This window comes from Perna viridis, chromosome 5, assembly GCF_037379345.1.
Source record: "Perna viridis isolate PV_CMFRI_1.1 ecotype Kerala chromosome 5, ASM3737934v1, whole genome shotgun sequence".
Lineage (NCBI taxonomy): Eukaryota > Metazoa > Mollusca > Bivalvia > Mytilida > Mytilidae > Perna > Perna viridis.
Window position 1 is genome coordinate 3,754,335 of NC_142449.1, and position 13,341 is coordinate 3,767,675.

Sequence of the window (13,341 nt, forward strand, 5' to 3'; positions counted from 1 at the left end):
TGTTTATATTCGTAAAACCTCGTTATCTTTCTTGATATTACAATGAAAATTTCACTAAATGTTTTCATTCATTTGTATGTTTGTTTTTGTTTTTATGGTATGTCAGTTTGTTTGTTGCTACTAAGGGTACTATGATAGGATCGAATTAAAATTGAAGTCAGGACCCAATGTTATGGTCAAAAGCAATCTTACCTACATAATTAAAACTTGAAGTCCGGTAATTATTCCAGAAGAACATTGATCCCAGCTCGACCTTCCCGGAGTTGTGAAAATAAATTGATTTGCCTGAAATCTTGATTTTTCACAAATTCTACCCCCAAAATGTTTTTGCCTCGTTTCGCAAGGTATCTAATTCTATTTAAATTTAAGTGGTTCATGTAGATGTGTAATTCTATTTTTGTGTAGTTTTTTTTTTTTAATTTGTTAATTTGCTGTTTCAGTTGTTTTATTTTATCAAATATAATTTTAAATTTTGAACTTTCAGGAACTCGAGAAGAAACGAAGTGAAGAAAGGGTAAGACAGAAAGTGTGGGAACAGAAACATCGTCTCGGATCATTCAGAAGGCGAGCAAAACTACCTGCTCCTGCCGAACAGGACCCTCTAACCGGAATGTTATATCCCCAATTACCCGCCGAAGACCCTACTACTCCCGGCATGCCACAACAGTATCTTAAACCTACATATCCTCAAGCAAGTGCATTAAGTGGACGGTCTAGTCCTCGACGGTTTAGTGATGTAGGGCTTGCTACAAGTATGCTTGGGAAAGATAAGTCAGAGCTGTTATCTCCCTTGCCTAGTGCTTCTAGATTTGACAGGAGACCATCCATTGGCAGCCGTAGCGGTAGTCCAAGTAGAATAGAACACGATCGACTTCGCCGACGTAGTCCATCGAGGTATGATGACGACGATCCATATGTTGGAAGCGTAAGCCCAATTCGGTATGAAGATAGACTTCGTAGTCCATCGTGGTCGAGGCACGGCAGTGATGGAGAGATCAGACCTATAACACCAAGTCCCTTAACAAGACGGGATACCATTACCAGCGGGATGTTGAGCCCTCGTTGGCAAGAGGGTAGAACAACAAGTCCGCGAGGCGGGTACCAGTTCTTCCCAGACAGTGAGACTTTCCCGCCGCCACCACCATCTTTTATGGATAGACGCGGTAGTACTGACAGAAGAGCAAGTGACTTCAGACCGGAATCTGTAGAAGGATTATTTGATCTTCCTGAGTTTGATCACCCTGGAGATGCTGACAGCACACACAGCAGTGACTATCGAGGAGAGTCCAGGTATTGATCATTCCACTTGATCACCCTGGAGATGCTGACAGCACACACAGCAGTGACTGTCGATGAGAGTCCTGATATTGATCATTTCACAATAGTTTATATATGCTTCTATAATTTACTTTCTACATTGAATTTTCTTTGACAAGTGTGTGCATTTTGTTTTTGCAGTATATTTCGGTGTGAATATTTTTACTGTTTTAATTGTAATTTGTGTATACTTTAAGCTCAGTAGTGATTGTACCTTGACCTTTCTTTCTACTAGATTAGTTGAACATATATTCACAAGAAATGGTACTTTTTTATATCTTAAGCGCCATAAATTCATCATTTTCTGAATCGAATTTTAACAAAGTTTTACTCAATGTGAAGCTGGGTTGTTTGATGAGTTCGTGAAAATTTTTATTTATTTCCTGCAAAAAAAAATCGGAGAGTGGATTATTCATTCGTAGTTTATTATTATTTCATGATAGCATAATTTTAAAGAATTATTTCTGAAATCTTTAAGGTTATTTTCTTGAAAACTTGGATAATCTAGCAGATGAACTTAGATATCGATCACGGTCAGGGGCGGATCAACAATTTTCAAAGGGAGAGAGCCGCAATAAAAATCTGCGGGACACCCCTCCCTCGACTTGCAACATATTTATGAAATGAGAAGTGCACGCTGTGGACCAAAAGTCGCCTGTGATGAACATTACATTTAAAAAAATCACGAACTTGCATCAGTACTTCATATACTACCATAATGTACTTTTCGTGAAGAATGTCGATGTTTTTTGTTTTGTTTTGTTTTGTTTTTTCATAACATGCATTTTATTTATTTGGTTAAAATGAAAATATAGTTATCTACCATCAGTTGTAACTATACACGTAAAGTTGACAAACTTAAGTCTTTCCGTAATGTATGTTAAGTATTTGTGTATTATTTGGTGAGTAAAGTGGGTTCATATGAAATTAACTTAAATTGCGGACTGGATGAAAATGCTAAGGATATTTTTAAGCGCATTTTTTTATATATATTTAATTGTTTTAGGTTTAACATTATTCAAATACACACATCTTGTGCACCAAATACACACATCTTGTGCACCAAATAAAAGAAACCCGAGCAGAAACAACCTCGTGCAAATACTGAAGTTTAATAAGTTGTTTTAAATTTAGAACAGACGACAGTACAGAACGCTGTTCCAATATACCTATGGTAGTTTATATATATATTCGCACAAAAGGAGGGAAGTCGCGCGAGCATAAAGGTTTATATATATTTTTGACTGTGTTTTGCTCGACATTCAATATGCAGTTATTTTGTATTTTCCACATGTGTCACGTATATTATATGTTCTATGATAGTTTCTCTATTTCATTCTATATAACATTTGTTATGAATACGTATGTTTTCATATATCAAGTTATGCCTGTACTTATTATCATAGCATTCAGTGTAAACTTTTCTAACGAAGTATTCATTCTATAGTTAATCCTCAAAGTTTGCCCCTAGAAACTTCATTTTACACTCCCCGTACAAAAACTACCCAAGCTTGCAATACTGCATATTGTATATCCATTTTGTACATACATTATTTGTAGCCAAAATGCAATTTAAGGGCGAGGTCCGATTTAACATATATAGGCGTCAACATACTGGCCTACAAATTTCATGGTCACAGCTATAGTAATGGCTTGATTTTTTCGTCTACTAGTATATGAAAATATAGCTTTCATTAGCCCAGTGATACTTACTCAAGTAAATCTAGAATGTGATCATTAGTACATGATGTAGCATATTGCAGCCTCCCTTGCTTCGATTCCAGAGTTGGGGTGTAGCTTTATTTTGATCTTCGCCATGTACGCTACTGCTATATATCTTTATAATTAAGCACTAGCAGTAAGATAGTACAGTTCCCATATCCCATAATACTTCTTATGCAATACAATACTTCACCACCCCCAGGTAATACCACATACAAACGTACTAGTTCTGACAAAAATGAAATCCTAAACAACCACAAGTCCTTCATGTCTTCTCTAAACATCGGAACAAAATGTGAGGACTTGCCTTACTTGTAATGGATTCCAAAACTTCATACAACAACCTTTCATCTTGCCTCACGAAAGGGATTCCAATTCACCTTAAATAGATATTGCCTGCAGTGAAACATGGACAACAAGCTAGTTATCTCTCGTAGTGGCATTAATCATGTGCAGATACATCAAAATTCTATAGATTTATTTGAAAACCTAAAATCCCGCTCTTTTTCGGAAGTTTGTTTTCTTCAAACTCTTGACTTTTCAACACCTTACATAACGTTGCCACGTGATCAATTGAAATGTTGTTTAAAAGGACTTATTCGTTTTGCAGATTCGAGAAATTGTGTTGTTCTAGGTTACGAATCCATATATTTTTCTAAAACATCTCATAAGAGTACTTCAAGTGTGCTGCACAGAAAAGCAGGTTTGTAGCATGCTTGATTTTATTTCCTCATTGATATCATATTTGTCAAATTTGGAGGAGCTACTTTTCAGCAACAAATTGGTATTCCAATGGGCACAAATTGTGCTACTCTCCTAGCCGACATCTATTTGTATTTATACGAGACTGAGATTCTCTAGAATCTCGCAAAGAATAAAAATATAAAAGACGCGAAACCCTTTTATTTAACAAATAGATATAGTAAGGATAGATAGTCCATCAACTACCCTTCTTTTGGTAAATGGTTACCTTCAATATCTCCACCAGAGCTTGAGATAAAGGAGACTACAGAAACGGCTTGCTCAGCAACAGTGGTAATCTCAGTACTTATATTTATGATAAAAGAGACAACTTAAGTTATAAAATTATAAATAACCCCTACCTGTGTAGCGATATACCTTCATCTTCTGCAGATGGTGTGTTTTTATTTAATAATTGACTTGCTACGCTAGAGATGAGAAGCAATATACAAGTAGGTTGTCTCTGATCAATGAAAATGGATTCTCTGATAGATGAGAATGGATATACACGTAGTTTGTCTCTGATCGATAAAAAGATCGGTATCTAACCGATGAGAATGTGTATACACGTAGTTTGTGTCTGAAAAGTTATATACGTGTAGTTTGTTTCTGATTAATGAGAAGGGATATACGCAGTTTGTTTCTTTTCGATGAGTAGGATTAAACGCGTGGTGTGTCTCTGATTAGTGAGAAGGATTAAATGCATTGCTTGTCTGTGATCAATGAGAAGGAATAAATGCGTAGTTTGTCTCTGATTGATGAAAAGTTCAAGAGTTTCATAATTTTAAGCATGTGGAATGCATAATTTCATTATGACAAACGTCTTAGCAGGAAAGTAGAATTTTATTTATGAAGTACTTACAATACAAGTATAATCTACATATAACATGCTAAAATGCTTGGTTACAATAATAAGGAAGATTACATATTAACTCCGGAGAACCTAATGGTTGGTTTGACTTAAATATGGTTCTAAAGAAAGGTCATAAATATATACAATACGCAGTCTATTAAGAACAAAACAACATAAATAATACCATTATGTTAAAATATTATGAAATAAACTATACTTGAACCAAACCAGCTACCACGAATGACCGTGGTGTTTTCATTCCAGGAGAGTTTTTTTTTCACGCCCTGTTTGTGTTTGTCAATCATAAAACTTGCATGTTATTCTAAAGATTCGGATTGCTAATTATTTCTGATTACGAAAATGAAAGACGAAAAATGAGAGGCAATTTAAAGCAAATATATTGGTATAAAAAACATTGAATTAACCTTTGTTTTCAGAAAAAACTTGTAGTACATCGAATGACAGACTTTGTCTGAATTGTCTCAGTTTTCTTGGTTTTAAGAAGCATACAATTCATTTGTCTTCTTGCTTGATTTGTCGATAAACTTGCAATGGCAATGAAAAGGCCATGTAGACCACAAAGATATGTAAATACGTAACTAAGCCAACTAGCATCCAGGATAGACGCCAATATACCAGTAACCCAGAAAAAGTTAGATAGACAAATGATCCGGAGAAAAATCTGAGCATTTGTTATCCCTCTTCTCTGCGACACTTTTCTTGTTTCAAGGTTGACTTTGTATGCTTTGTGTATGATAAGGGTCAAACTAACAAAATTGATCAACAAAGACAACATAATGGGGCCAGAAAAGAACAACAGATTTCCTGGGTATCGGTTAGGAAAACAAATAGCGCTACCGTAACCAGGAGATAAAGCTTCGGGTCCAGTGAGGTCAAAAACAACTGCTGTACCAACAAAAAATAATGGGATGGTCAAACCAAGTACTGTTAACAGACGTTGGACACTTGTTGTTGACGGTTCTCTGTGAAATTTTGTCAGATTTACTTCAATACATACTACTCCAATGGACATGAATGTAAAAACCATTAACCACAGGTAATGCAGAAGGATACTTATAAAATAACATAATGTTGGATAATCATTGTTACCTATTCCAACCATAAATACCACGTCAGCACCTAACAAAGATACCGACAGGTTAACAAGGTTAGAACCAGCTGTTCCCGTTGTTAGTTTAATTTTTTTGTTGATAACAATTAATACAATTAAGGCAATAGATGACACAGAAAAGAAAGAATATGTCATAATGGTTTGAACCGTTATAGGATGCCGTCGTAATCTTTGATATTGTTCCGACCTCGCTCTGCATTGTTTAACTTCAAATTTGACGACAGAACTATTCCTGACAATACGTAATTCTATATCATCACAAATTTCCAGGGGAGTATCTGGAATTATAACGCCGAAATATTGGAGTTGTTTGTTTATGTTTCCTTTAATTGGAATGGCACGTATGTTATTTTGACCACTACTTACATTGGAATGGTTCTTTTCCAGTTCGATACTTTGATTATTGTTATTGTCGACAAACGAAGCCCTCCACGAAAATTCGTTAAAACGTTTCTCAAACCAATGGAGCTCCTGTTTGAAAATTCTTTTTGTAATTTTTAGATGCAGAAGATCATAACGTACAGAGGTAGAATTTTGGTCTTTGAGAATTTTCACCTCATACACAATGCTTATGCCAGTAACTTGTAGAGCCCACCCATAGATTAAACCAATCAACACATGATCAAGATTCTCTATAGGTTGGGTGGATGTGATGACGAATGGACTTAAGAGTAAACCTATATTGATATATGTCTCTTCGTCTTTACAAAGCCCTTGTTCTTCTATCTGAAAAATATTTAATTACGAACAGTGCGTTAGGAATCTTGTGAAACCAGACATTTACTAATGGTGGCTTCAAATGGTTTTTTTTTTAATTATAGCACTGACACATGTAAAATCATAAATGTTTTATGGTAATATATACTGTGAGCAGTAAAAAAGTAGAAAGTGCTCTGCTCGGAAATACAAGTATAAATGCGAATTTTCCACTTTTTAGTGAACATATTTAAAAAAAAACAGCGCAAAATTTGAGCTTTTATACATATACAAATGTACTCATTTTATTTTAATCACCTTAAAATCCGAGGAAGCTATTCAGTGAGTGCAGTTATGGATTATTTTTACACAGAGCGTTTCCTCGTCCCGGTAAGAATTGATGGTTAAAGTCTATAGTGCCTCATTTAATATAAGTAACGAAATATAGAGGTGACATTTCTGACTTACCTCAGGTGTCCATATCTGACATTCTGCTTTGTTCTGAGTCTTTGGTTGTAATACCTGTTTAACATTGAACATTACTGTCAATGGGAATAGATCAAATGTTGTTGTGATATAATCAAGATACCTTCCTATACACGTTACCGATTCTTTCAAGCTAACTGGGACGCAGTATATATTTTTATAGAATGAGTGGCGCATATATTGCACTGGATTTGTTGGTGAGAGTTGACAATAAGGCGTGTAGTTCTCAATAAGGTTAGCTAAGCACGTACGAATTTCTGAGTTATCCGGTTCTATCATTTCGTAATCAAAATCGTTACGAATGAAATACTCTAGTTGTTCTGAACTGTTAATTGAAGTCTGTATTGATGGGAAACCACGTGGATAAAATGTGAGCGTGTAAAACCTGTAGTCAGTAACGCCATGGCAAAGAGCACAAAACTCATTTTTAAACGTTATGTTATCAGAGGAGATAACGAACGGACCACTGTCAATCATACTATCATTGTGACATCTTTCTGACAAGGATGTATTTTCATTTTGGCATGATTCTACAACAAAAATACCCGAATACGAACTTGGTCCTCCTCGGCTCCCGCGAGAATAACAAACAAAATGATGGTCATACTCTGTAACGTTGTAAGGTTCTGGAGTAACATCAGAACAACAGTCCCCATACTTGCTACACAGATAGTCACATCGACAGTATGGTCTGTTAAGCCTTGAAGTAAACTCACATTGTCCATTGACGACACATTTATCAATAGAAAAGTCAATGCTCGTTGTTAATTTAGGGTAGTTTTCGTTGGTTGTGAGGTTTTCATCCGTAGCTGGCTCTGTTAGTCCCGGTATAGCAGTAGTTACAGTTGCTACTCTTTCACTTCCAGTGGAAATAATAGACTTTGCTGTGGTCTTTGTAAAACTTGGTTTGAACGTCATAGAATGTAAAGTTATATCCGTTGTTGTTGTGAAAGTCAATGATCTAATTGTTACATCTCCTCCACCAGTCAAAATAAAAGGTTCAACAACGTTAATAAGGAATATTACGACCTTACAATAAATGTTTAAACGGAGTGTCACTGAATTCATCGCCATGAATTCATAAAATTCTGTCCAAAAAATAAGAAGTGACTGTAGTTTATTCTCTATACCACTGTAATTGCGGTTTGTGAGAAATAAAGTATATTTACATGGTTTCTTATGATAAAACGAACTGATAAAAATAAAGAGATGATTTCACAAATTCAGGATAAGAATTGCGTTTTGTGGAAATGTTTTCAGCTTTATAACCATAGCATATAAAGCGAACTAACCTTCCTGCAAATAAACGTTTATTTATTTATTTATTTATTTATTTTGATTGGATGGTATTCGATAATAAGGCTTGCCAATCAAACCAGTGTTGCCGCCTTCATTTTCAAGTGGAACACGGCGGTAGCCATGAGTACAGCACCAAATGCTAATTAAATTACTACAAAGTCAAGAAAATACTGAAATTAATGATATATTTGTAAATTTAAGATAATGAATCGAAAATGTGTTACTGATAACAGAATGAAAATGTGAAGTCTATTTCTGTTACCGCAATAACAAAAATAAGTTGTGATAAGGGGAGACTATTTAATAAGTCATGATAAGGGGGAGACTATTTAATTCTGAGTGTTTAGGGCTGGCAGTTTTTCTCTGGGCGGAATATTTATATTCAAAAATTGTTATCTATTTTTATTATTTTTGCCATACTGTAAAGTAAAATATGGAGGCAAGAAAATTCAATAATTTTATTTTCTAAGCAGTAGGGTCCAGAATATTTATTTCAATTTTTTCCAGGTCAAGATATTTACTTACAGCAACTGCCAGTCCCCCTCCTCAGAATCAAATGGTCATCCCCTAACCTATTTATCTCATATTTATCGCTTTGAATAAAAAAGCTTATTAATCAACAATAAACCAAAAAGAATAAATACCGATAGAGCAAGAAAGAACAATATCTATGTTTAAGTTAATATGAAAAGAAGTTGTTTATTTTATAAAAAAAAAAATAAATTATCACTTATATTATAGTGACTTATCGAAACTACCAATGTTATCTTATTTCCAATAGAAAATCTGTGGCAACTCCAATATATCACCAGCGCCATTCACGGAAACTCAGTATTGCATATGATCATTTATGGGACTTAACGATGGTTATAAGCCCTGACTGCCATCTAGGTACCGAGTGATAACGTTATTGTTCCGGACTGATAACTAACTTTTTGCATTCGGTAGTATCAAATATGCTACCATGCATGTACTAAGATTAAATACGAGATAATTTGTGGATAGCTTGATTTTCGTAGACTCAAGTCGCGGGTCATAGTAAGGGACGACCATTAGAGTCTTAGGGGGCTGGTAATTTTTTTTTTCAGGTCAGAAATTTTATTTCCAGCCCGGTGCAAGTCAGATTATTTATTTTCATCATACCTTGGCTAGATTATGCATTTTTTCCATACTCATACACGAGTCTAATTTTTTTCTATGAAAATTGAAATGTGCATTTCCGGGTTATCATAATATGTGATTTGAGTTCTATATCAAAGCATGTGTTACTTTTTATGTTTATCATTAAAGGCACTATTAAATGAAGTTCATTCTCTATAATATCTACTATATCCGATAGATGGTATTCATGCACCTGAAATATGCCCCAAATTTAGCGGGAAATGTTGCGAGGGACTTTCTGGGGGACAGGTTCGCATATCTATGTATATGAATGAAATCTACAATTGCAATATTCAGCTACGCATTACCAAAATAAAGTCATTTATTCCACTTAATTGCATACCTGATTATTGCATATTTCTGTTAAACGAGCATTTTCTGTTAAATGTATATGGAAATATCATTTTCAAGAACCAAATCACAACCAACAAGGTTGTAACAATGCTACCCTTTGGAAATGCAGACCACGACATGTCTATGCGGAATGTAACATAACACTGGAAAGAAACAAAAAAAACTATGCAGAAATATATATCAGTATAAAGAGCAAATATGTCAAAAATAAAAGAGGACTAAAACACTTACAACTGAAATCAAATTGAATACCATAAGCAAACATCCATCTCTGAAAAATTTTTAGTGACACATTGCTCAAATCTATTGATGAAAACATCCCACCAAAAAAAAAAGGATGACAATTAGAAAGAAACTAGCATGGATTGACAACAAACTCAGACAAAAATTAACAAATCAAAACGTCTATTTAGAAAAAATAAACAAAAGTACAGAATATATAATGAAGTATAAAAATTCATAAAAAATTATTACAAGAAAATATAAGAAAAGCCTACTGGTGCTATGCCCAAAACCTCATATTTGACTTACTAGCATGCGAGCCTGATGAAAACAGGAAAAGAATCTCTTCACTTACATCAAGGATATGAAAAACAACAACAAAGGCATAGCAGCACTACGAAAGAGTCATCAAGGAAACCAAGGTTATAGCGGTAATCAAAAGAATGCAATCCAGGGACAAAGACCAGACCAACAAAGAACACAAAGTAACTAAAATCATACACACATAGTAACAAAAGCAAACGAGCAACTTGGACTGCACTAAAAACTGGGAATATGGACCAAGTGCACCGGTAGGGTAAGCGTCTTCTAGAAACACCCGCCGAGTTGCTCATAAAAAGTCAAGTCCGGATTAGACGAAAGAGGAAAGGAAAACTATGACACGTTGAACAAATCAGTTTTCATGGAGCAGATGGATACTGTAACACCGTAACGATCCACGAGTTCATGATGACGACCACAAAACTTCTGTAGTGATGACTTCAATCTTGTAGCAACATAATACTGCTCCAGAAGCCTATTTGTTTGAATTCTAGCGCGATACAAAAAGTCTGCGTAGTTTTGACAAGCTCTGGCATAACGTATGAGTTGTGATATGAACACTTCATACGAAGGTGCTGAAGGGATGTTGCCACAGATGAAAGGAAAGTTGACAATTCTGAATGAAAAGTCATCACGTTTGTCGTTAATTTTGGTCAATAGTTTTCCTTTACCATCGATTTATACGTGTAGGTCAAGATATGAGGCTGACTTCACAGTGTCTGTAGTATCCTTTATCTAAATGTTTGTCCAGTCTTCAAAAAAGGAGACAAACACAACGCAATAAACTATAGACCAATATCACTCACATGTATTATCTACAAAATCATGGAGCATAACATTGCAAGTAGCATAATGAAACACCTGGAGGGTAACATCTTATACTACCTTCAGCATGGATTTCACCATTCAAGATCCTACAAAACCCAGTTATTTTCATTTACTTAAGAACTTGCTCAAAAAAACAATAACAATATTCAGGATGTAATTGTGATGGACTTTGCCAAAGCTTTTGACAATGTCCCTCGCAAAAGACTCCTATATAAACTCAGGCATAGATTATCACACCTTAAAGTGGATTGAATATTTCCTTACACTCAGAATACAGACAGTCTTTGTTAATGGTGAGAGTTTGGAAAAATTCGTATTACATTCGGCGTACCACAAGGAACAGTACTGGGTCCCATACTGTTCCTTGTATATGTCAATGACTTTAATGACTACATCAAACACAGTACCTTACGACTTTTTACAGATGGCAACATCATATATAAAACTATAAAAAATAACACAGATGCTGAGCAGCTCCGAGAAGATCTATCAGTTGCTGCTCAATGGGAGGAGGACTGGCTCATGTCCTTCCGTCCTGACAAGTGCTTAGTTCTCCATGTTACAACCAAGAAAAAATCCCATACAACATAACTACACACTCCACCAACATGTACTACAAAAAGAAACAGCTACAAAATATCTTGGAGTAACCATTCAAAATGACATCAAATGGAACAAACACATAGATAACATAACATAAGCAGCCTAAAAAAAACTGAACTTTATCAAACGTAACCTAAATGTTAACTCACAGGCTGTCAAAGAGAAAGCATACACATCAATGGTTCGACCAAAACTAGAATACTGCAGCTGCGTATGGGACCCTCACAACAAATAAAAAATACAACAGTTTGAAATGGTACAACGGAGAGCAGCATGCTACACCTGCAACAATAGCTCCTTAACTGACGCGCTGAACCAACTACATTGGCCAACTGTACAAATACGACGAACAAGGACACGTTACAAACTAATTCATCACTTAATTGTAGATATGTACCCTACAAACCTACTCATCCCATCAGACGTCCGTACTAGACAACATACCACAATTTCTCCCTCAGACACATCCAAACACTGAAAGACACATACAAACACTCCTTTTATCAAAGAAGAATAACTCAGTACAATGGAACATCTTACTGGGAACTATATTACACTGTACAGCCCTACAGAGCTTCATACAGCAAACCACAAAATCTGCTCTTGAAAGCCTCTTCAAACAGTAAAATGAAATATTGTACATAGTTTTAACCCTAATTATATAGTACAAAATAATTTAAAACAATAAATTATTATTTATTACTTGGGCTCATTTGAAAGCTAAGACACTATATTAATGTACCGTATCACACAAAGGCTTGTTTAAACTACGGTATTCTGCAAAAAAATTGACAATAACAGATGACATAGAAGAAATTCTGAAATTATGAAAAATCCCCTTTTTGCAATTTTACAGTAATTGTAAAATATTAGCACCTGAATTGATCAGATATGTTGGGTACATCATTATCTTATTTATGAATACCTAAAATATGAGTTACACAGTGTCAGTATGCAGTGAATGAGAAGTCTGTTTGATACTGAGACAAGTTTTCTAGGGTAGGAGTAATATTTTTAACATTTTTAATAATTCTCTCTTGAAAATGAGTTTCACGTGGTTTATTTATGTAGAAAGTTAAATTATCTATCAAATGACACCAAATTTGAGACATTTTAGTTGAGCAATATCTTGTAGAGTCGAATTTATTTAACTTTTTACAGAATAATCGAAAATCCCATTTGTACCGTGATTCTAAACCCTGAATGGGAAGAAATGGGATTTGTAGGTTTAAACTGGTCTGGAGCTGGCATGTCAGTTAACTGCTAGTAGTCCTTAGTTTGTACATTAATGCAATTTATAATTAATTTCTTTATTTCAGTTGTAACAAGAAACAGACCTTTTTGAACTGATCTTTAGGTGTTTAATTGTGTAATGTGTTTTTTCCACAGGGGCCAGACTTTAAAGGGGGAAGTTGTGACCCCGCCATATTTTTTGCGCCTGTCCCAATTTTATTTATGGCCTCTAATTGTCTTGTTAATTTTTCACCTAAAAATTATTTTTTTATGTTACTTCAGTATATATAGGGACAACTCTTTCGCTGTACCTGTGTATAAGGATGTTTTAGGGCCAGCTGCAGCCTGCCTCGTGGTGTGAGAATTTCCTCGT

At 35.0% G+C, this 13,341-nt stretch overlaps 2 protein-coding genes across 2 annotated transcripts in view; one reads left to right on the top strand and one right to left on the bottom strand.

Annotated features, from left to right (window-relative positions):
- Nucleotides 1–2,698, top strand: part of LOC148615639 (inositol 1,4,5-trisphosphate-gated calcium channel ITPR3-like) — a 63,975-nt gene extending 61,277 nt beyond the window's left edge. Inside the window, exon 68 of the mRNA XM_088582087.1 lies at nt 485–2,698. Within this exon, the coding sequence (XP_088438213.1) occupies nt 485–1,297 (813 nt within the window). The 3' untranslated portion in view covers nt 1,298–2,698. The remainder of the gene's footprint in view (nt 1–484) is intronic.
- Nucleotides 2,699–4,690: 1,992 nt separating this feature from the next.
- Nucleotides 4,691–8,021, bottom strand: LOC148615640 (uncharacterized). The gene is made up of 2 exons (XM_088581689.1): nt 6,930–8,021; nt 4,691–6,491 (listed from the first exon to the last, which is right to left on the bottom strand). Exons 1-2 carry the CDS (start codon nt 8,019–8,021, stop codon nt 5,067–5,069), a joined length of 2,517 nt encoding a protein of 838 aa, XP_088437815.1. The 3' UTR covers nt 4,691–5,066.
- Nucleotides 8,022–13,341: the final 5,320 nt, after the last annotated feature.

Excerpts from the sequence above, each read along its gene's own strand:
- LOC148615640 (XM_088581689.1), bottom strand. The coding sequence starts at position 8,021 with ATGGCGATGAATTCAGTGACACTCCGTTTAAACATTTATTGTAAGGTC. Across the intron at positions 6,492-6,929 it reads GTCAGATATGGACACCTGAG|ATAGAAGAACAAGGGCTTTG; the intron begins GTAAGTCAGAAA and ends AATATTTTTCAG.